This window comes from Phyllostomus hastatus, unplaced genomic scaffold (assembly GCF_019186645.2).
Source record: "Phyllostomus hastatus isolate PE091 unplaced genomic scaffold, TTU_PhHast_1.1 phas_contig_449, whole genome shotgun sequence".
Classification (NCBI taxonomy): domain Eukaryota; kingdom Metazoa; phylum Chordata; class Mammalia; order Chiroptera; family Phyllostomidae; genus Phyllostomus; species Phyllostomus hastatus.
Genome location: NW_025333882.1, coordinates 957,133 through 982,300, shown reverse-complemented (window position 1 = coordinate 982,300; position 25,168 = coordinate 957,133). Strand labels below are relative to the sequence as shown.

The 25,168-nt window shown below is 35.3% G+C and overlaps 1 protein-coding gene across 1 annotated transcript in view; it reads right to left on the bottom strand.

The window, feature by feature from the left end:
• SNTG1 (syntrophin gamma 1) overlaps window positions 1-25,168 on the bottom strand; it is a 782,410-nt gene that overhangs the window by 357,919 nt on the left and 399,323 nt on the right. Inside the window, exon 5 of the mRNA XM_045845038.1 lies at window positions 13,501-13,635. Coding sequence (XP_045700994.1) covers window positions 13,501-13,635 — 135 coding nt within the window. The remainder of the gene's footprint in view (window positions 1-13,500; window positions 13,636-25,168) is intronic.

Genomic DNA, 25,168 nt, shown 5'->3' with positions numbered 1-25,168 from the left:
CTTAATATGCATTTTCTACTTAATGATTTCATGGAAAAATTCAGCTCAGTGTATAAATTTCTACCAGGTGCTGTTATTGTTCTTGAGGTAAATATTATCACTCCTTTCTTTTTCATTTTGAAGATTCTTCAACTAACAACACCAAAAGTTTCTTCCACATCCCCTCCGTCTATCATAACCAAAGGAGCTGCCAGCAATCACGAGCTTTGCTGCGGCTGTAGTTGGGTTGGTTGCACAAACCAACACAATTGTCACTGAACAGAACTGCTGCTAGCATAGGACCTTCCCACTGTGTGCCTACCATGGGTCTGGAGACATTTTTGCTAAAACCACAATTTTTTCTTCCAGCGCTGCCTCTCCAACAGTTTTAAGCACTGGGAAATTTAAGAACATCATTGGCTCTAGTTGTGATGGTTTACTGCTTCAAAAACAAAAGCCACACAAGTAACAGTGAAGTTTTCTAGCACTGTCTGGTGTTAATCTTCATAACAATAGAAGAAAAAGATACTCTAGTTTTCAAGGTTAATCCTTTATACACCCTTTCCTTATAAAATCATAACTTGAACTATCTAAATCATAATTGTCTATTTATAACTATTTTTTTTATCCTCATCTGAGGACAAGCTTATTGATTTTAGAGGTCAGGGAAGGGAACCAGAGAGTGAGAGAAACATCAGTGTGAGAGAGAAACATTGATCAGTTGCCTCTCATATGTTCCCCAACCAGGACCAAACCCACAGCGTAGGTATGTGCCCTGACAATGATTCAAACCCTTCCATTTACAGGATGAAGCTCCAAACAACTGAGCTACACCAGCTAGGGCACTATCTTTTCTTAACCTTATCTGAAACACTTTTGGAATGGCAGCTTCTCCCCTCCCCCTGCCACGCACACACACACACACACAAAGTCAAAAAAGGACAAGCAGAAACAAATGTCCTCTAGGCTTCCTTCATAGATAAAAAAATCAAATGTAAAAAGGATCAAGATTAAACTAATAACTTCTGTGTTAATTTTATTCAACAATAAACCCTTTTACCTCTAAAACTGATTCTGGGTAATCAAATGAATTTACCTAGAGCACATCAAATGTTATAGTATATTTTAATAGGTAATTGTTGGCATATGAAACTATTTTAAAAGTTTGAAAAAATATATGTGTATATTGTGCCTGTGCATGTTGTGTACACAGATTTTGATCTCTGAATTGAATGGCTCTTTGCTGTGAGGGTAAGAAATAGATATATCTGAGGCTACAGGCACCCTCCATCCTAGATGACCTAGTAAGACTGTATCATCAGTGAACACAGTGACTAATCTAGCTGCAGTCTCTCTCTTGATCAAATTTTCCACAGACAATGAACTTCACCTCAGACTGGTTTTCATCTTGTCACATCCCACATGAAAATTAGCTTTAGGTAGCTTTAATTCCAAGATTAAAGGTAAATATTACTTTTTCTTACCATTACCTTCAGGAAATTATAGTTTTATTAATTGGATTACTGATCACTTTATTTTTTACACTTAAACATATACAAATTTTATAATGTTTTACTGTTTATGCTGTTAGAGTCATCCCACATTTCCCCTCTCCATCCAGCCCACCCCTCCCATTTGCATAGTTAATCCCCACACCATTGTCTATTTTCATGGGTCCTTCATATATGTTCTTTGAATAATCCCTTCACCTTGCATGTTTGCTATCTCAAGGACACCTAAAGGAAGTTGTTTTTTAAATTCTAAATTCTAACAATGCCTATTAAAACTTTGCTGAGGTACTTATTATATTATTGTTATATATCTATCTGACATATATTCTGACAGATTTGGAATTTAATCTCCAAGGTATTCTTATCTTTACTGACAACACCTTTGAAACTTGTGTTTTTGTAATAAATATGTAGCCACCTTATATTGATTTTAGTTTCATCAGCCTTCTAAAAATATTTTGTTTAATATTTATAACTAGCACAGGCTAGATTTGATTTTCTGTCAGGGTAACATTGAAGGGGATAAGATCCCTAGGACAGCCTCAGCTATTTCTGATTTCGAGTGGTAGAGGACAGAAGAAGAATGACAGGGACTGGATGTTTGATTTCTGAGCACAAGGGATGATGATCACTTCCTTTTCTGATAACTGAAGCTATAACATACAGTAGTTCCCCCTTATCCATGAGGGATACATTCCAAGAGACCCAGGTGCCTGAAATCACAGATAGTACTGAGCCCTATATAACTTTTTTCCCAATATGTACATACATACATTTGCATTTACAGAAAACATTAATGACTTCTATTCAGTGTATGTGAATTACAAGCTTCACTACTTTTACACTTTGGGGCCATTATAAAGTAAAATAAGGGTCACATGAACATAAACACCGTGATACTATCAGAACTGACCCAAATGTCTGCTAAATGGCTGATGGGTTGAGACTGTAATCCGTGTGGAGACAATAGACAAAGGGATTATTTACATTTTAGAAGGAGGGAGCTAGATGTGAGACTTCATCACATTACTTGGAATAGCATGAAATTTAAAACATGAATTAGTTCTAAAATCTTCTATGTAATATTTTTGGAACATAACTGATCACAGAAACCACTGAAAGCAAAACTGTGGATAATGAGGGACTACTATGTCTATCTGACAATTGCTATGTATCATTTGGGTCAGTGGTCACTTTGCTATCTGCATCTAAAGATCTTGAACAAGTGTTATCTGCATTTTGTTAGTTTCCAAATTATCAGAGAACAGGTTTTATCTCATATGAACTCAATACTGCACTCCAATCGTATAATCTCTGAGCAAATCACAGAATACTTCTAAAAAGTAACTAACACAAAGCACTGGGGCCAAATCTAGCCTGTTTGCTGGTAAGAGTCACAGTAAATTCATTGGTTATTTCAGCTTTTCCTCTCTGTCACTGATAAGTGGCTATGTTTTCAAACTTCTTCAGGAGACCAATAATTTACTGGAATGTCTTTATATATCTGCAATAAAAGTGTCAAATGTGCAAAATATGCCAAAATGTTTTTCCTTTGCCCCAGACTCTACCTCAATTCTACTGAAGACTTGAAGACTCCCTAACCAGGGGATGATGAGCTGGGTTTAATTCCTGTCTGATGGAGTGAATTACTGAGTCATGGTCATTACTAAATTCATATTGAGGGCATTCCATAGAGTTCAGCACCATCTTTGCTCGTAACATTCATCAGGCTGCTTATGCACAGCTCACGTAGTCTTCCCCATGCTGCTCTCCTTTAATTCCACACCCTGCTTCCTGAAGTAAAGTTTCTGTCTTGGTCAGCTCAGGCTCCTATAAAAATTACCACAGACTTGGTGACTTAAACAACAGAAATGTATTTTCTCACAGTTCTGAGCCTGGAAATTCAAGATCAGAGAATCAGAACAATTAATTCAGACAAGGGCCTACTTCCTGGCTTACAGATGGCTGTCTTCCTGTTGTGTAATCACATGGTAGAACAAGGAAGCCCGAGTGTCTCTTCCTCTTCTTATAAGAGCTCTGTCCCATCATGGGGGATCTACCCTCATAACCCCATCTAAACCTAATTATCTTCTAAACACCCCTACTGCTTAATACTATCACATTTGGGGTTAGGGCTTCTATGTGTAAAATTTGGGGTGTCACATATATCTAGTCCACAATGGCCTTTTCTCAGTTATTCTTTCATCATCCAACTCTAGTATCTTGCCTTCTCATAGGGGCACTCACAGACTTATTATGAATTTTCCTGAACTGCATTCCTGCTGCTGAACTAAGCCCATCCATATGTCAAGAACTTTGGGAAAAGGAGCTAAGGGGATTCCTCAGTGTGCATGACTGGGTATTAACCAGTCTGTCAATCCTTTATCTTCAGACACTAACATTTTGCCTAACTCAAGCTCTTTACTTGTTCAGTTTCCTTTCTCATGAATCTGAGCATCATTTTCCCTGGACTCATACCCCAGTATTTGTGCACCATGGTCAATAGGCCAATTCCAGGTCCCTGGGTCTCCTCTCCCATGTATTACTCAGAAGTACAGGTATTGTGAGGTTCCACCACTAATTTCCTATTCCACAAATCATCCCAATGTGACTCCTGAGTCTCATGGCCCCAGGACTTTCTCTCAGACTGGGCTGAGTAGGCCAGAAGTGTCAGGAGATGGCAACCCCAGATATAGGCCTGAGATAATAGGGACACAAGTGCCAGTTTCTTCCTGCACCATTGTCAGGATGTATGGAAACTGATATTCTATGTTCCCCAACAGTTCTCTAAAGAATAGAGCTTCATTTTCCCTTACAAGTAAATTGCCTGATGATAAGACTTTCATTAGTCCCCTTGATGCCCGTGTCTTATTTCCACATTCTCCAACCAGAGCTTCATAACAGCACTGCCAGATTTCATACTAGCATTCCTGCTTGGATTCTTCACCTAATATGTTCCAAGTCCTCAGGACTCTCTCCTAACCTCATCACTAACTTGAGGAGACTATTTCAACACTATGTCAGTTGTTATACATGGTTTGACTTTCTGCTCTCAAAAGTTGGATGATTACTTGAGCCTTAATCCCCTACTCTCTTAAAGTCATCTTATAATTAAGTTAAAAGTGAGCAATCATTGTAGAAAGAGCACAATGTTGAAACAAAGACAATACATTGTGAAAGGTCACATTCAAAGAGGGTCTGTTTTTCAGTGCAGAGGTGTCAGGATTTTTAGCAGTAGGAGGTTTTAAAATGAAGAAACAGAGTTTTGCCAGAGAAAATCTGTGAGTCTGAGAATGCAGTGTGCTACATTTTCTTTAGTTGGTTGGTTTCCTTAGATGTAGATACAGGGGTAAGAATTTTATTTGGGAAGAGTCCCAGGAAGTGCTCTCAGGTTAGGGGAAATGGGTTGGAGAGCAGAAGAAAATGAGGTCCATTCAGGGCATTTCTCCTCACCAAGCAGATGAGGTCACTGGGCAATTGAGCCAAGTCTACTGAGTCAGAATGTCCCTCATAGTACTCACTCAAGGAAGCTGGGTGCTCACCCTCTACCCCCTGTTGGTCCTTGGTTAAAGTCTGCTTCTGGAGAAATCAATTCCCAGCATTTTCTCCTGCCCAGTGCACAGGCATACAGCACCACCACAGCCAGAGAAAGCTCTGAGCCAGAGAGTGGCAGGTGCTGGAGGTAAGAAACCACCATCATGCAGGAAAGAGTGGAGTATGAGCAGCCCCTTGCAGCATTCTCCTCCACACTCAGGGGTGAGGGGTGGGACAAATATATAGAAATGAAATGTTGATGTGTCCCTGAAGATGTAGGGACTTGTCACCTTTTGTCTGGAGAATATTTCTGAGGATTGGTGTCTGAGCATAACTCCGGACCCTGCTGCTGCATAGAAAGAAACAGAGAATATCTATTCCATGGTTACCTGCTGCTTTGGGATGGAAAGGACTAGGGCCTCAGGAGTTTCAATGGCTCTGTGAGGGAGAAAACAGGGGTTATCTGAGCATCAGTAGCTACCACATGCTTTCCTGCACAAATTCATTTGGCCTCGTAACAACATACAAGATGGGACAAAAGTAGATTTACACTTGTGAGTATACAAAACAGTGTTTATTCTTGTATGACTATTTATTAACTATTCTATTATTTTCCACACAAATAACTGCAATACTACTTTTGCCTCTCCCTATATACACTGGAAAGGAGATTGGGTCTGTTATGTTGGCACTGTACCAAGAAGAGATGAGCCTTTCTTTCCAGGGTATTTCAACTATAAAGTTCTTTTTTCTTTTTTAGCCTATTGGTATCATGGATTATATTAGTTGATTTTTTAATATTGAGCCTTGCATATCTGGGATTAATCCCATTTAATCATAGCATACAATTTTTTTCATACATGGTTGAATTCAATTTCTGAATATCTTGTTGAAGATTTTGCATCTATATTTATTAAGATATTAGTCTATGGTTTCTGTATCTTTTTCTCCACCCATTAATTTTAATCTGTATGTGTCTTTACACTTAAAATGGATTCATTGTAGGCAACATATACTTTGGTCTGGTCTTTGATCCACACTGACAATCTCTGTCTTTTAACTGATATATTAGACCATTGAGTTAAATTACTATAGTATCTAACATGTTTGTTCTTTTCAATTTGTTGTCCTTGTTCTTTGTTATTATTTTTGTCTTCCACTCTTTTTCTGCCTTTTGTTATTTTAATTAAGCATTTTATATGATTATATTTTTCTCTTTTCTTAGCATATCATTTATGCTTTATTTATTTATTTTTAATGATTGGCCAAGAGTTTGCAACACATAAGAGTACCTTATAACAAAATAATCTTAATTATTTTTTCCCTTCCCTTGTATAATTGCTGTCATTCATTTGCTATATATAAGCATGGATATATATAATATTCATAAACATAAGTAACCAAGGACATTGTTGTTGTTATTATTGTGAACATACTCTTATCTGTTATATCAATTAAGAATAAGAAAAATAAAAGGTTTTATTTTCCCTTTACTTATTCTTTCTTTGATTCTCTCTCTCTCTTTATGAAAATCCAAGTTTTTGACCTGTGTTAATTTTCATCCCTCTGAAGAATTTCTTTCAACATTTTTTGCAAGGTAAGTTTATTGGCAACAAATTACCTTAATTTTTGTTAGAGAAAGTTTGTATCTCTCCTTTACTTCTGAAAAATAACTTTATACACTACAAATTCTAGGTTGGTCTTTTTAGTTTTTTTTTCTCTTAACATTAAATATTTCACTTCACTCTATTCTTGCTTGCAAGATTTCTAGGGGGAAGTGCACTGAAATTCTTACATTTGTTCCTCTGTAGATAGGGTGTTTCCTTCCTCCTAGCTTTTGCTAGTATTTTTGTCTCTATTGTTGATTTTTGCATAGATGGAAAACAATAAACCTACCTGTAGGTTTAGGGCACTCGTCCTACTTGCTGTTCTCTAAGATTCCTGCATCTGTGTTTGGTGCCTGACATTAACCAGAAAAATTCTTATTCATTAGTGTTTCAAATATTTCTTCTGTTTTTTACTCTCTTTCTTTTCCTTCTAGTATCCCACTGCACCTATTTTATACTTTGTGTAGATGTCTCACAGTTTTAAATATTCTGTTTTGTTTTTTCAGTCTTTGTTCCCTTTGTTTTTTAGTTGCTAAAAATTATGTTGATACATCCTCTAGCTCAGAAAATCCAAATCTCTGCTCAGTCTTCTAATTTGCCCACTAAAGGCATTCTTAATTTCTATTACAGTGTTTTATTAATCTCTAATATTCCATTTGGGTTCTTTTCTTCAGGATTTCCATCTATCTTCTCCACATTGCCCTCATGTTCCTACATTCTATTTCATTCATGAAATCCTAAGCAACTATGTTCTTTTAAATTCCTGATCTGATAATTCCAATGTCCTTGACATGTCTGGTTCTGATGCTTGTTCTGTATCTTCAAATTGTGTTTTAATTTTTGGACTTTAATATGCCTTGTAATATTCTCTTCGTATCCAGACATGATGTACTGAGTAAAAGGACCTGCTGTCAATTGGATTTTTAACAATGCCCTGGCAAAGTGGGGGAAAGGGAAGTGTTTATTGTCCTGGAATTATGTCTCAGTCTTTTAATGAGCTTTTGCTTCTGAACTGTAATTTTTTTTTAAATTTAAATTATTTTATTGTTCAATTACCGTTGTCTGTATTTTACCCCCGCCCTTCCCCCCATGCCCTCCAAACCCACCTCCTGCCCTTGCTTCCACCCTCCCCCTTGGTTTTGTCCATGTGTCCTTTATAGTAATTCCTGAAAACCCTTCTTCCCACTGTCCCCTCCCCCCTCTCCTCTGGCTATTGTTAGATTGTTCTTAATTTCAATGACTCTGGTTATATTTTGTTTGCTTTTTTCTTTTGTTGATTATGTTCCAGTTAAAGGTGAGATCATATGGTATTTGTCCCTCACTGCCTGGCTTATTAAGCATAATGGCTCACTTGGCATAATGGCTCACTTAGCATAATGCTCTCCAGTTCCATCTATGAACTGTAAATTTTATAAGTGCTCCTTAGGTTTTTCTTTCTCCTATAGGTGAGACAGGATAGTTGGCGTGGGCCAGAATTGAGTATTCTGAGTAAGGCCATTTAGGGCTTAATGGTACTCCCAGAAGGTTAGGGTATAGTTAATGAGTTTCTTGTGAGGACCAGTCTTGTTAGTAGAGTGTTTTGGTATATTTCTAAATGATTCCTTCTCCCCTCCCCGACAGAACTCTAAAGTGGTTTTTTTTCCCTTAATTTTTACTATACGAAAGTGGTGAAGTACCAAAACATAAATTTAATAAAATGGTGAGCTCCTCACATGACTGGGTGGCCCTGGAGTTTTTAACTCTTAGCCCAGCCCATACTGAGCCTCCAGAGATTTGTCAGTGACAGTGCAGGTTTCCCTACTATGGCACTGGTTCCTGAGGTCCTTTCTGTTTGCAAGCTTCTACTTTGGCAAGCTGTGACTCTACCCGCCTGCCAGCCCAGTCGTAGGGGCAGTGTCCATCTTGTGTCCTTGCCTCTCTTATGAATCTAAGCGGAATTGATGATTCTTTGTTTGTTCAGGTATTTGCTTGTTGTTAGGACACAGTGGCAACTTCTAAGCTCCTTATATGTGAAACCAGAAATTGGAAGTCTCTATTATTTTTTTAATTAAAAAATAAATGAATAGAAATTTATTCTGTAAATATACCCAATTCATTTATCAGTTTATAATTTGGTTTTAGCTATGAATGCTTGTGTATGTCTTTTTTTAATTTTAATTATTGTTCGAGTACAGTTATGTGTACAAGTCTTTTTGTGAACATTTGTTTTTATTACTCTTAAGAATAGTCAAAGGAATAGGAGTTTTGAGTTTAAAGTAGCTTTCTGTTTAACTTTATAACACAATGTCAAATAGTTTTCTAAAGTGGTTGCTCATTTGAAACTCTAGTTCATAAAATTTGTGACTGAACCATATCTTTGCCAATCATCTATTTAAGCCATTGTAATGGATGTAAATATGTAAATTGCATGACTTTAATCTGATCTGTAATTCCTTGAGGACTGATGAATGAGAACATCTTTTCATACTCTTCTTAACCATTTCATGAATTTCAAAGTTTTTGCTCAATTGTTCTTTTTAACATTGGTTTGTTTGTACCTTTCTTTTGAGTTGTGACAGTTCCTTATATATTCTAGAAACAAGTCTTGTGTCAGATATAGAAAATAATTTTCTTCCACTCTGTGGTTTAGATTTTATTAAAATTTTTTTTAATAAAAGGGTTTTTTTTAGTCAAAAGTGTTTACTGATTTCACATGAACATTTTCTTTTTTAATTGATTGATAATATTTTGTCCTAAGAAATTCTTTTCTACCCCTTAATATAAAATTATTTTTCTATATATTTTTGAGAAATGTATTTGTTTTGTGTCTACATTTAGGTGTATGAGTGATCTGAACATATTTACAATTCATCTGAGGTAGGGGTCAAGTATAATTCTACTTTCCCAAACATGTACCAAGTTGTAATTGAAAACAGCAATATTCCCTTTTGAACTTATTTGACACATTTATCTAAAAACAATTGACCAGTAATATTAGGGAGATGGAGGACTTGGAAGCACTGGGAATACTCTCCCTATTCAACAAAAAATGCACCGGCTGAATCTGTCTTAGATAATTATTTTAAAATTCTGAAGTCCATTGTATAAATGGCAACTTTCAGGAGAAGGCTTGGAAAATGAATTATGCTTAATCTAATTCAATTTCAGCTCTTATAACAGTAGCAACTACTTATCCTCCACCATCTGTCGATGACAGATAGTAGTGGGGATCCAACTATTGGATTGCTGATTTCTGCTTCTGATTCTAAGGTACAGGGACAGAAGCAAGATGCCATTGTTGTAGTATCTCAAATGAGGATTAAAATATATATACATATCCAAATCAGAAAGGAAGAAATAAAGATGTTTCTGTTCACAGGTGACATGATATTCATATGTAGAAAACCTAAAGACTAACATATAACCATTAAAACTAAAAAATGAATGCAGCAACTTAGCAGATACAAAGTGAACACATAAAAATCAGTTGCATTTCTATACACAAACAATTAACAATTTGAAAAAATTAATAATAAAATACTCAATTTATAATAGCACTAAAAAGAATAAGACACTTAGGAATTAACTAATCAAGAAAGTGAAAGAAATACATTAAAAACTCTAAAACATTAGTAAAAGAGAGTAAAATACATAAATAAATTAAAAAAAATCTACATTCATGGAATAAAAGTTTTAATATTGTTAAGATGCCAATATTATCCAAAGAAAGGTACAAGTTCAATGCTGTCTTATCAAGCTCTCAATGTGAGTTTTTACAGAAATAGAAAAATCCATCCTAAAATTTATGTCTCTGGGCTCTCTGTATATACTCCTTGGAGAAGTGTCTGTTCAAGTCTTTTGCCCATTTTTAATTTTTTTGTCTTCCTGGAGTGGACTCATGTGAGTTCTTTATATATTTTGGAGATCTCACCCTTGTCTGAGGTATCATTGGCAAATATGTTTTCCCATATAGTTGGTTCGCTCTTCATTTTAATGCCATTTTCTTTAGCCGTACAGAAGTGATCAGGGAGATACAAATTAAAACCACAAAGAGATACCACTTCACACTGGTGAGAATGGCCTTCATAAACAAATGAACAAACAAGTGTCAGAGAGGATGTGGAGAAAAGGGAACCCTAATGCACTGTTGGTGGGAATGCAGACTGGTGCAGCCACTATGGAAAATGGTATGGAATTTCCTCAGAAAACTAAAAATGGAACAGCCTTTTGACCCAGCTAGTCCACTGCTGGGATTATATGCTAAGAATCCTGAAACACCAATCCAAAAAAACCTATACATCCCAATGTTCATAGCAGCACAGTTTATAATAGAATAGCCAAGTGTTGGAAGCCACCTAAGTGCCCATCAGTAAATGAATGGATAAAAAAAAAAAAACTATGGTACATTTACACAATGGAATTTTATGCAGCAGAAAAAAAGAAGGGGCTCCTACCCCATGTGATAGCATGGATGGAACTGGGGAGTGTTATGCTAAGTGAAATAAGCCAGGCAGTAAGGTACAAATACCACATGATCTCGCCTATAAGTGGAACCTAATCAATAAAACAAACAAGCAAGCAAAATATAACCACACACGTTGAAATTAAGAATAAACTGAGAGTAACCAGAGAGGAGGTGTGAGTTGGGGGGGAAAGGAGAATCTTTTCAAGAACAACTATAAAAGACACATGGACAAAAAACCAAGGAGGGTTGGGATCAGGGGAAGCAGGTTGGGATGGCCGGGCTGGGGGAAGGGTGCAGTGGTGGTGGGGAAAATAAATAAATACATAAATAAATAAATAAATAAAATTTATATGGAATCTCAAGGTGCTCCAATTAACCAAATATAATTTTTTACAAAGGGATAAATTCAGCCACCACACACTTCCTATTTTCAAAATTTAACACAAAGTTGTACTAATTAAAAGAGTGCAGTCAGTACTGATGTAAAGAAAGACAGACAGACCAATAAAAAAAGAGGGAGAGAGAGGCCTGAAATAAAGTCTCACATATGTGGTTAAATGATTTTTAACAAGGGAGCAAAAACGCAAATGGTGCCGGGAAAACTAAATGTACATCTGCAAGAGAATGAAGTTAGAACTTTAATGCCACATACCAAACAAAACTAAATGAAACAAAAAACATCTAAAATGCTCAAATGGATTAAATAAATAAATGTAGGGGCTAAAACTAGAATCTCTTAGAAGAAAATATGGGATAAAATATTCATGACATTGATTTGGCAATGATTTCTTAAACACCAAAAGTAGAGTTAACAAATGAGAAATACACAAATTAAGCTTCATCAAAATTAAAAAGTTTTAGACATTAAAGGAAACAATCAACATAGTACAAAGGCAACCCAGAGTTTGGGAGAAAATATTTGTAAATCACATATCTGATAAGGGATTAAACAAAAAAGTGGCCTAGAATTACCACTTTATCTATTAATTCTACTGCTGACATACACACAAGGATAGGAAACAATGACTCAGGCATTTGTACGCCCATATTCATAGCAGAATTATTTATAAGGGCCAAAAGGTGAAAACAACCCAAATGTCCATTGTTAGATGGATGGATAAACAAGGTAAACAGTATATAGTATGTACATGAAATGCAATATTATTCCATCTTACAAAGGACTAAAACTCTTATACATATTATAGTGAGCCTCCAATATATTGTACTAAGTGAAATAAGCCAAACACAAAAAGGCAAATATTGTGTGATTCCACTTATGTGAGTCAATATATAGAGACAAGAAATACAACAGTGATTACCAGGGGCTAAGGAGAGGGGAGCATGGGGAGTTATTATTAAATGGATATAGAGTTTCAGTATGGGATGATGAAAATTCTGGAGAGGCATAGTGAATCTACTCAATATCACTGAAATGTACACTTAAAGATGACTGAAATGGTAAATTTATAGTTTACTATACTTAAGAAAAAGCAATTGATCAGTGGGAAGGGGAAGGGGAGGAATGGGGAAAAGGTACAGGGAATAAGTAGCATAAATGGTAGGTACAAAATAGACAGGGGGAGCTTAAGAATAGTATGGAAAATGGAGAAGCCAAATAACTTATATGCACAACCCATGGACATGAACTAAGTGATGGGGAGTGCAGGTGGGAGGGGACATGCAGGGCAGAGGGGAATAAAGGGGGAAAATGCAATAACTGTAATAGCATAATCAATATAATACATTTTAAAAAGAATTTTTAAATAAAGAAAAAGCAATTGACCATATAAGTGTGAGACTGTTTCTGGAGTCTTTATAATGTTCCATTGATTCATGTGCTTATATCTGGGGCAATATCACATTGTATTCGCTATTGTAATATAGTCAAGTTCTGAAATCAGGAAGTTCTGAAATCTAATTTCACCTAAGAATGCCTTCCACAGTGGTACTTCAGTGCTAATTAGAAGACCCTGGTGGAAAGCATTAACACCGAGTTAAGTGACTGCTATATAAAGCCTTATGTTTCCCACATGGTAAGAATTGAGTTCCACCATTGCACCAAATCCAAAAGTTTCACATGATGCAAGAAAGTTCAGGGCAGGAAAAAATGCCCTGCCATGCACTATTCTTAGTTAGTCCTTTGTGTGAAAACATAGAATGTACTGTCTCATGATCAGCTACAAATATGGGTGTCAGTCCAGTCACATAAAAACAGCTAGAGTCAATGAGATGCCCACCTGAAGATGGGCACTAAATGTGTGGCTATGGACAAGAACTCTGCTCACTTAATAATGCAAACACAAATTACATGCAAAATGACTGACTAGGCTCTAAAAGTGAAAGAAAAATGTATTAATAATTTTCTGTGAATAAGTAATTTAATGTATAAAAACAAAAATCTTCAACAGAAGGGAAAGCTACTTACACCAGAATAGAAAGGCTCACCAGACACACATATCACATCCTGCTCCTGGATCATCAAAATATCTTTGGCTAGGTGCAGCCGAACTTTGAAAGGCTCCTGATTACCATCCTGCAGCAAACAAATTCCTGTCTTTGTCTTCAGACAAAAAAGAAAAACAGAGGAGATATTACACTTAGTTTAAGATTATTATTGTATGGTTTAGTTACTATAAAACATGATGAATAACATTTAAGATCTAGGGAAAATTCATTCTAATTAATCTGAAGCTTCATACCTAATATAAGTAGAGAGAAAAGGATAATCATTTCACATGAAGTAGTCTTCAGGTCCGAGATAATAGAGTTTATGTTAACAAATACACATACAGGTTTGGAAAATATGGAGTATAGTTTTTTATAACATATTTAAAAAATAATGAAAATTTTGTTTAATACTTCCTTAATATAAAATATTTGTAATAGTTTTATTGAATTACAATATAAATTCTACACAATTTAACCCTTCAGATTATAAATTTTAATGTTCCTTTTTCCATATTAGAAGTTGTATATAAAAGGGTGAAGGGTTTACAGGAACAATTATAAAGGTCATATGGACAACAGCAAGGGGGGTTGGAAATGGGGAAGGGAGGTGGGGAGGGCTGGGATGGTGGGAAGAGATGGGGGAGAGGCAGAAAACTGTACTTGAAAAACAATTAAAAATTGTAAGAAAAAAGAAGTTGTATAGCTGTCATGATAATCAATTTTAAAATATTTTTGTTACTCTAAAAAAAGAAACCTATTGCCACCATTTCCCCAGCACCTTCTTCAGGCTTACACAACCACTAATCTACTTTCTGTCTCTATTGTGGAATTTTAAATTTGAAAACATACCTACTTACATATTCTCTAACTTCCACTATATAATTATTTTTAGTAACCAACACACACACACACTTTGTACAAATGAAGGAACAAGGATAAAGAGGTGATGTGAACTGCCTAAATTAATACAGTTAATTAAAAACAGAGCCTGGTTTGAGACCCAAGATTCTTGATTCCCAATTCACTGTTTTGCCTCACACTTCTTTGGGAATTTAAAACAGTCGAGGGAGGAGGATTTTGCAACTAGTACTCCATAGCTTTAAACCAGTAGCCTAGTAATCACTGAAGAACTCCATGAGTCTTGTCATTCCTGAAGCATCCAGTGTTGTAATATTAACTCAGATAAATAAGTAGATTATCCTTAAGAAGTGCACTTAATGTTCCCATTTGTCAGAGATAGAAAATGAAATTCTTTTGAGACAAAATATGGCCTCTGGCTGTTATTTTTCACTAAATGAAAAGGAATGATAACTACTTTGGCAATTATATTTTTATTTAATAATTATTGGAATATTGTTAATTTAAATAAGAGGATAAACTCATAGAAATATATATTCTTACAATTTATGAGTATAATATTTCATGCAAATAATACCAGGTTTTCTCTTGAAATATAAATTTAATGTGGATTACTAGAAGTTTTTTTCTTTAAAAGAATGTTCTATAATGTTAAGAATAAGCTTAGATATAGCAGCCTCCAAAGATTATTCTTTCTGTAGATTGCTTTATACCATGTGCTAATACATACTATTTTACCCTCTATCATATAATATTATATTACTCTGTTATTTTGTAAGGGTTATGATATACTTTAAGAAAAAAAAATTCAGGGGTCCTTCAAAAATGCTCTTTTTTTCCGCCTCTACGAGACTGATGCACAACAGGAACTCATTAATTTGGGTCAATTAATCTATTATAAAGCATAACTCCAGTGGACATGTCTAGAGGACAAAAATATTTCAGTTACAACAAATTATATTTTTCTTAATACAGAACACACTTTCTGTTTTTTACATAGAAAAGTCTCTTATGCTTACAACGTGATTTAGACCAGAAACCAACATCAGGACTCTGAGGTGGCATGAGGAAGAGATGTGTATAACATAATACGAGGGTCAGATGAACAGAATTGAGCACATGTGTTGATTTTTTGAACATAGAGTAAAATCAGGCCCTTTTCCCCCTAGAAGTGTAATAGAGGAAATGGCATTCACAAATAATGCTCTGTCTCAATTTGAGGATGAAAAAGGGCCTTTTCCTGAAAGTCCATAGATACATTATTGCTACATATCAAAGATCACCCAGGGTAAGTTTGAGGAACTAAAACAGTTATGAGGCTTATCTCGTCACATTCTTAATATAGTCAAAACTCCATCCACTCAACATTCAAATATGTGTAAAATGTCTCCTAATTGTCATTTAGTTGTCTAGAAAACAATATTTAGACTTTGAACTTATGTTTTGGTACTAAGAAGATGAGAGAATGAGGCAGTTTCTATTTTCATTCAAATAAAATGCATCTCTATATACATATTTATATATTGGTGTATAAATATCTTAATGCAGATCAATAAATAGCTGTTTAAAAAAACAGAGAGATAGTAAAGCTAACAACAAATTCAAGTTAAAATACATTATCCAGGGGTTGAAGATGTTATTTACATATATTGTATAGTAATAATTCAGTTAGTATAAAAGAAAATGCATTTAAAATCCCTACACATATCAATTTTGCAAATATTGTGTAATATTAACAGAATCCTACGTAAATGAGATAATCCTCTCTAAACTTAGTGTATTCTTGCTTATAAAAATATTCATATATAAATAAATGCAATGTGGTATCAGATATGAAGCAACATGGAAAGAGGAATTAAATGTTCTTGAGGGATGAAGATGTTGAATGATGCTTTGTAAGTAGAAAAAATATGTGGTTTGTCTTAAAAATAAATGATAATTGGAGGAGGCGAATGCTATTTTATTCAAGAAGGAAAAACGTAAATATATGGAAGCATGACAATGCTTAGTGCATCTGATGCAAGAAGACGGAAGCACACAAATGCATCCCTGATGATGATCAGGTGTGATTTACCAGTGGCCAGGGAAGAAGTGCCAGGAGAAGACGAGGTGGAACAAGGCCCTTGTGGGGAAGTGGCAGGGGTTTGAAAGTAGTCATAGAGAAATTACAGCAGTGAAATAACATCTTTAGATGTATGTTTTTATATAGCCATTTTTTTAGATTTTATTTATTTATTTTTAGAGGGGGAAGGGAGGGAAAAAGAGAGAGAGAAAGAAACATTAATGTGCGGTTGCTGGAGGCCATGACTGCAACCCAGGCATGTGCCCTGACTGGGAACCAAACCTGTGATTCTTTGGTTCACAGACCACACTTAATCCACTGAGCTACGCCAGCCAGGGCTATACAGGCATTTTTAAAAATTATTTTATTTTAATTGTTGTTCAAGTACAGTTTTCTGTCTTTTACTCCAATCCCAGCCCACCCCTAACCCTCCCCACCTCCCTCCAATTTCCACCCCTTCCCTAGTTTTTGTCCATATGTCTTTTATACTTGTTCCTATAAACCCTTCCCCTTTTTCCCTGAGATTCCTTCCCCTCTCCCTTCTGGTCACTGTCAGCCTGTTCTCAATTTCAGTGTATTTGGTTATATTTTGCTTGTTTGTTTTGTTGATTAGGTTCCTGTTAAAGGTGAGGTCATATAGTATTGTGGAGAAAAGGGAACCTGACTACACTGTTGGTGGGATTGCAGACTAGTACAATCACTATGGAAAACAGTATGGAATTTTCTCAGAAAACTAAAAATGGATCTTCCTTTTGATCCAGCAATTCCACTGCTGGGATTATATCCTAAGGACCCTGAAACACCAACCCAAAAGAACCTATGCACCCCAATGTTCATAGCAGCACATTTTATAATAGCCAAGTGTTGAAAGCAACCTAGGTGCCCATCAGTAAATGAATGGATCAAAAAACTATGGAATTCTATGCAGCAGAAAGAAAGAATGAGTTCCTACCCTTTGCGGCAGCATAGATAGAACTGGAGAGCATTATTCTAAGCCAAATAAGCCAAGCGGAATAAAGGCATTTCTGATAGCAGAGTAAAGAGGATAAGAATTTGTAAAGTTAAAACAATTTTTGTTGACAGAAATGTAAACCTTAAACAGGAAATATTGGGGACTGTTAAGCAATTGCATTAAATTCAGAGCTACTGTAGTAAATCAAGGAAAATGGATAAAATCTATTTCAGGGCACTCTTCTGGTTCAGAGCAGAATTGTTGTACTGATGCCATTGCTAATGAAATGTGGTCATATATTATTTGTTGTTTAATGTGTTCTTATATAGAGCTTACTTTGTGTACAGAAATATTAACTTGACTCTTGTAACAACCCAATGCAACTAGATTCAACAGAGAGAGAGGAACAGATGTGAGTGTGAGTCAGGGTTTGAACTGAGGTTGCTGGTCTCCAGATTCTGCACTCTTAACCATTCTCTCCAATTTCCCTCAGGCAGAGACTATTTGAGTCTCTGCAATCCTCCTGCATACAGCCACATGGCTATTGATGTCTTCACCAAGTAGCATTTTGGTTACCAAGAACCTTTTTTGGAAGAGAGTGCACCAAGCACTGAGAAGAACATCATCTTGAGCCAGCTGTTTTCCAGGTATCAAAACAATGACTACTGGAGGGAAAATAAAATGAGTAAATGACAACTATGGGCCTGACAGTTGATTTTCCCATCAAATACTTGCTTCTAAGGGAGAATAGGACACTGGCTGAGGCTTGATTTATGCACTCCAGGGCCCCTGGAGGAATAGAAATGAGAAACAGGGCAGTGACAGAGACTACTAGTGCAGCACAACCTAAAACAGCCACACAGTCTTTACATATCTGTGGACTCAAACTGTTTAAAAATAAAAAAATAACTTCAGTAATTATGGCCTCCCACTTTACCCTAAACTTAAGATCTGGACTCATCTTCTCTTTCTCTACTAAAAGAACAATCATTTGTGTTCAAACTTTATTGACTGGGTATACATTGCACAAGAGTTAAGAAATGTATGTGCCATGTATAATGTACAGTTATATAAACCATAAAAATATAGAAAACTTGATGTTTTAAAGGAATGTCTCACATAAAATGATATAAATTTAAATGTTGTTTTCTTCTTCCTGTTGGGGGTTCCTGCAGTATAGCTGGATTTCACAAAATCCACATTGGGGAATACAGTATTTGCTTTAGAGGAATATTAAAAGGCAATATGATCTCACCTATAAATGAAACCTAATCAACAAAACAAACAAGTGAGAAAAATAGAACCTGAGACATGGAAATAAAGAACAAACTGACAGGAACCAGAAGGGAAATAAAGAACAAACGGACAGGAACAAGAATACTGAGGATTCTTGTACTTATCCTCAGTATTCCTATACTTTGGTTGCCAAATACAATTTAATTTGTTCTGTAAACTTATAGCTTTAAGTTTTATAGCTTTAAGGATAATGTGGAAAGAAGGGGAAGGGTCAAGTCAAGGAACATGTATAAAGGACCCATGGACAAGGACAATGGTGGGGGTGAGATTGAATGTGGGAAAGGGGTGGGCAGGGCAGGAGAGAGCAATGGAGGAAAATGGGGACAATGGTTACTGAACAACAAAAAAAAATTAAAAAGGCAATACCTCTTAATTACTTAAAAAGCAATACTTTTAAAGACCTAGTCATTGACTTGTTTTCTTTATATAAGTAAAATGTGTTTATAAATTCATATGAATTTACTTTTTGTTATCAAAAAACCCCTTACATTTACCCTTATTAGGAATTTATGCTTAGCTGAAATCTAGTAACTTTGGAATTTTCAAAAGTTGACTCTCATTCATTTTCTACATAAAACTTAAGGCCTCTCTAGTTTCTCATGTTTGAAAGAATATAAACTATGTATTCTGGAAACTTAAAATCTGTATCCCTTTAGTCTTGAAATATAGAATTCACAATATGAGATATAAGAAACTACTAACTAAGAGAAAGTAGGCAGAGATCCTAATGCACTGCAAATATTCTTGTACTTATCCTCAGTATTCCTATACTTTGGTTGCCAAATACAATTTAATTTGTTCTGTAAACTTATAGCTTTAAGTGATATATGCTTTCTTATACTGCACCACATTGTAGCAGTAGTGCACTAAATGCCATTTCATGCAAGGTTCAAAATGAATTTTGTACTTTTCCTTCCCCTTCCTACCTCTCATCATGGCCTTCTCTGCTAAAATAGCCCTTTTCAAGAAGTTGTATAAGACCTGCTTTTCCTTAAAGCCTTTGGAGACCACTTTATCTGAACATGAGTCCTGTCTATGGCGATACCACCCTGAACACGTCCAATCTCATCTGAAAATGAATCCTTACTGTTCTGAACTTAGGGTTTCATTAAATAAAAATAATCATGCTAACAATCAGTATTGTATTTAGTCATCATGTATAGTAACCTCAATAATGTTTAGTTTAATATCACAATATTTAACTTCACCTTATATATTGTTATCTAATGAAAATCTGAATAAGTAAAATATTGGAGGACTTCCAGAAAGATATTGACAGCAACACAATTGTAGTAGGGGATTCTAACACCACACTGTCAAAAATGGACAGATATTCCGAAGAAAATATCAACAAAGATATTGTGGAGTTGAACAAAGCCTTAGATCAAATAGACATAACTGATATATAGAGAGCCTTTCATCCCAAAGGAGCAAAATACATATCTTTTCAAATGCACATGGAACATTTTCAAAGATAGACCACATGATAGGACACAAAACAAGCCTCAACAAATTCAAGAAAATTGAAATCATATCAAGAATTTTCTCTGAATACAAGAGACTAAAACTAGAAACCAGCTTCAAGGAAAAAAGCCCAAAATACTCAAAGTCATGGAGATTGAATAAGCATGCTATTAAGCAACAAATGCATCAAGTATGAGATTAGGGAAGAAATCAAAAAGTTTCTGGAAACAAACAAAAATGAACTCACAAAGCCCAACACTTATGGGACACAGTGAAGGCAGTCCTGAGAGGGAAGTTCATAGCAATAAAGACCTACCAAAAAAGATACATTTTGTTTCAAATAAACAACATTTCAAATAAAAAATTTGAAATAAACATTTCAAACATTTGAAAATATTCAAACAAAACATTCAAACAAAACATGAAAAAATATTTCAAATAAATAACCTAATCCTATGTTTACAAGATCACAAAGAACAACAACAAATACAGCACAGAGCAAGTAAAAGGAAAGAAATAAACAAAATCAGAGCAGAATTAAACACCATAGAGACTAAAAGCACAATTCTAAGAATCAATGAATCCAGGAGCTAGTTCTTTGAAAAGATAAACAAAATTGACAAGCCTTTAAGCAGTCTCATCAAGAAAAAAAGAGAGAGGGCCCAAATAAGCACAATCAGAAATGAAAGGAGAGAGATTAAAACTGACACCACAGAAATACAAAGGATTGTAAAAATTACTATGAAGAACTATGTGCCAAGAAATTTGAAAATCTACGTGAAAAGGACAAATTTCTATAAAAATGTAATCTTCCAAAACTCAATGAAGAAGAAGCAGAAAGCCTGAACAGACCAAAAACAGTAGAAGAAACTGAAGTAGTAATCAAAAAATTCCTGACACAAAAAACATGGACCAGATGGTTTCACAGGAGAATTCTACAAAGCATTTAAAGAAGAGCTAAACCCTATCCTTCACAGACTACTCCAGAATATCCAAAATGATGGAAGATTCCCAAACTCTTTTTATGAAGCCAGTATCATCCTAATCCCAAAACCAGATAAAAACACAACAAAGAAAGAAAACTCAGGCCAATATCGCTGATGAACACAGATGCTAAAATCCTCAACAAAATATTGGCAAACCAAATCCAAGAATACATTAAAAAGATCATACACCATGATCAAGTGGGATTCATCCCAGGGATGCAAGGATGGTACAGTATTAGCAAACCAATAAACATGATACATCACACAAACAACAGCAAAGATAAAAATCACATATCACATCAATAGATGAGAAAAAAGCATTTGATAAGGGTCAGTACCCATTTATGATAAAAACTCAGCAAAGTGGGAATAGAGGGAGCATTCTTCATCATAATAAAGGCCATATATGAGAGACCTACAGCCAACATCATACTCAATGGGCAAAAACTAAAATCTTTTCCACTAAGATCAAGAACAAGACAAGGTTATCCACTTTCACCACTTATAGTCAACATAGTATTGGAAGTCCTAGACACAGCAATCAGACAAGAAAAAGAAATAAAAGGCATTCAAAATTGGAAAGGAGGAAACAAAACTGTCATTGTTTGCAGATGACATGATAGTGTACATAGAAAATCCTATAGACTCTGCCAAAAAAACTGCTCAACCTAATAAATGGATTTGGCAAAACAGTGGGATACAAAGTCAGTATTCAGAAATCAAAGGCATTTTTGTATATACTAACAATGAAACATCAGATGCAGAAATCAGGAAAAATATTCCATTTGCCATAGCAACAAGAAAAATAAAATACCTAGGAATAAACCTAACCAAGGAGGTAAAAGACCTGTACTCAAAAAACTAACAACACTGAAGAAATAAATCAAGGAAGACACAAACAAATGGAAACATACACTGTGTTCACTGACTGCAAGAATTAATATAATCAAAATGTCCATGCTACCTAAAGCGGTTTATAGACTCAATGCAATACCTATAAAAGTACCAATGGCATATTTCACAGATATAGAAGAAACACTTCAAAAATTCATACGGAACCATAAATGACCTCGAATAGCTGCTGCAATTTTGAGAAAGAAGAGCAAAGTAGGAGGGATCACAATACCTGACACAACTGTATTACAAGGCCACTGTAATCAAAACAGCCTGGTACTGTAATAAAAACAGACAGATAGACCAATGGAACAAAACAGAGAGCCCAGAAATAAACCAAAGTATCTATGGTCAATTAATTTTTGACAAAGAGGGCAGAAGCATAAAATGGAGTAAAAATAGCCTCTTCAACAAATGGCATTGGGAGACCTGGACAGCTACATACAAAAAGAAACTCAAACACCAACTTACACTACACACAAAAATAAATTCAAGGTGGATAAAACATTTAAATATAAGTTGTGATACCATTAAAGTCTTAGAGGAGAACGTAAGCAGGGAAATCTCACATATTCCATGCAGCAATACTTTCACTGATATGTCCCCTAGAGCAAGGGACATAAAGGAAACAATAAACAAATGAGATCTCATCAAAATAAAAGGTTTCTGCATGGCTAAAAAAAAACAATATTAAAAGAAAAAGTGAACCAAACATATGGGGAAACATATTTGCCAGTGATACCTCAGACAAGGAATTAATCTTCAAAATATATAAAGAACTCACATGACTCCACTCTAAGAAGACAAGCAACCCAATTAAAAGATGGGCAAAAGACTTGAACAAACACTTCCCCAAGGAGACATACAGAGGGACCAGAGACATATGAGCAGATGTTCAATATCACACTACCTATCAGACAGATGCAAATTAAAACTACAATGAGATACCACCTCACACTAGTCAGAATGGCCATCATAAACAATTCAACAAACAACAAGTGCTGGAGAGGATGTGGAGGAAAGGGAATCCTAGTGCACTGTTGGTGGGATTGCAGACTGGTACAACCACCACGGAAAATAGTATGGAATTTTCTAAGAAAACTAAAAATGGAACTGACTTTTGACCCAGCAATTCCACTGCTAGGATTATAACCTAAGAACCCTGAAACACCAATCCAAAAGAACCTATGCACCCCAATGTGCATAGCAGCACAATTTACAATAGCCAGGTGCTGGGAGCAACCTAACGTCCCATCAATAATAGAATAAATTAAAAAAACTATACATTTAGACAAATACCATATGATCTCACCTTTAACAGGAACTTAATCAACAAAACAAACAAACAAGCAAAATATAACCAAAACACTGAAATAGAGAACAGGCTGACAATGACCAGAGGGGAGAGGGTAGGGAATTTCAGGGGAAAAGGATGAAGGGTTTGCAGGAACAATCATAAGGGACACATGGACAATAACTGAGGAGAATGGGTGGAAACAGGAGGTGGGGAAGGTTGGGGTGGGGAGAAAAGGCAGAAAGCTGTACTTGAACAAAAATTAAAAAATTAAAAATAAATAAATATTAAAAAAGAAAATCTGAATAATTTATTACTGTTTTATTATTAAGAATTATTCATTTTATAGAACCTAGAACCATACATATCATACTCATAATAGGATTTCTTTCAGTATGTATTGATTGAATCTTTGTCAAAAATTGTTTTTTAATGAGGAATTAAATGATGTGTGTAACTGAATTATTCAATTATTAAATATATTTGTAGAGAAATATGCATTTTCATAATCAACAGAGACAAAGATTGTATTTGAAATAGGAGGCAAACCTAGACTAAAATAATGTATTGGCTTATTGAACACATATTACTTTGATGAAACTTTCAAAGTAGATAAATCAGTAATTATGCTTGACTGTGCAAACACTTTTTATTCTAAATTTTGGATTTTTCAATTTGTTAGAATCATATTCTCTATTTCATTCTTGCATCTTGTCAGATTTCTAAAGTTTTTCTTTATTGATTGATTTTAGAGAAAGAAAAGAAATGAGAGACAGAGAAAGAGAGAGAAACATAGATTTGTTGCTCCACTTATTGATTCATTCATTGCTTGATTTTTGTATGTGCCTTAACTGAAGATTGAACCTTCAACCTTGATGTATCAGGATGATGCTCTAACCAACTGAGATACCTGGCCATGGCTTAGACTTGTATCTTAAATATTGAAATAATTGCAACATTTTCTTTTTAAGAGCAGAATGTCTTTAAACAATAAATGAACCTCTTTTTAAAAAACATCTGTATTAAAAATTTACTTATGGGTACCTAGGTTGCTTCCGGCATTTGGCTATTGTAAATTGTGCTGCTATGCACATTGGGGTGTATAGGTTCTTTTGGATTGGTGTTTCAGGGTTCTTAGGTTATAATCCTAGTAGTGGAATTGCTGGGTCAAAAGTCAGATCCATTTTTAGTTTTCTGAGAAAATTCCATACTATTTTCCATGGTGGTTGTACCAGTCTGCAATCCCACCAACAGTGCACTAGGATTCCCTTTCCTCCACATCCTCTCCAGCACTTGTTGTTTGTTGAATTGTTTATGATGGCCATTCTGACTGGTGTTAAGTGGTATCTCACAGTTTAGGCGCCCATCAGTAAATGAGTGGATCAAAAAACTATGATACATTTACACAATGGAATTCTATGCAGCAGAAAGAAAGAAGGAGCTCCTACCCTTTGCAACAGTATGGATGGAACTGGAAAGCTTTATGCTAAGCTAAATAAGCCAGACGGTGAAAGACAAATACCCTATGATCTCACCTTTAACAGGAACCTAAACAACAAAACAAACAAACAAGCAAAATATAACCGAAGACACTGAAATGGAGAACAGGCTTACAGTGACCAGAGGGGAGAGGGTAGGGAATTTCAGGGGAAAAAGATGAAGGGTTTACAGGAACAAGTATGAAGCATACATCGACAATAACAAGGCGGGGGTGGAAATGGGAAGGAGGTGGGAAGGGCTGGGGGAGTGGGCTTGGATGGGAGTAAAAGACAGAAAATCGTACTTGAACAACAGTTGAAATAACATAAAATTTAAAAAATCTGTATTAAAAATTAAGAT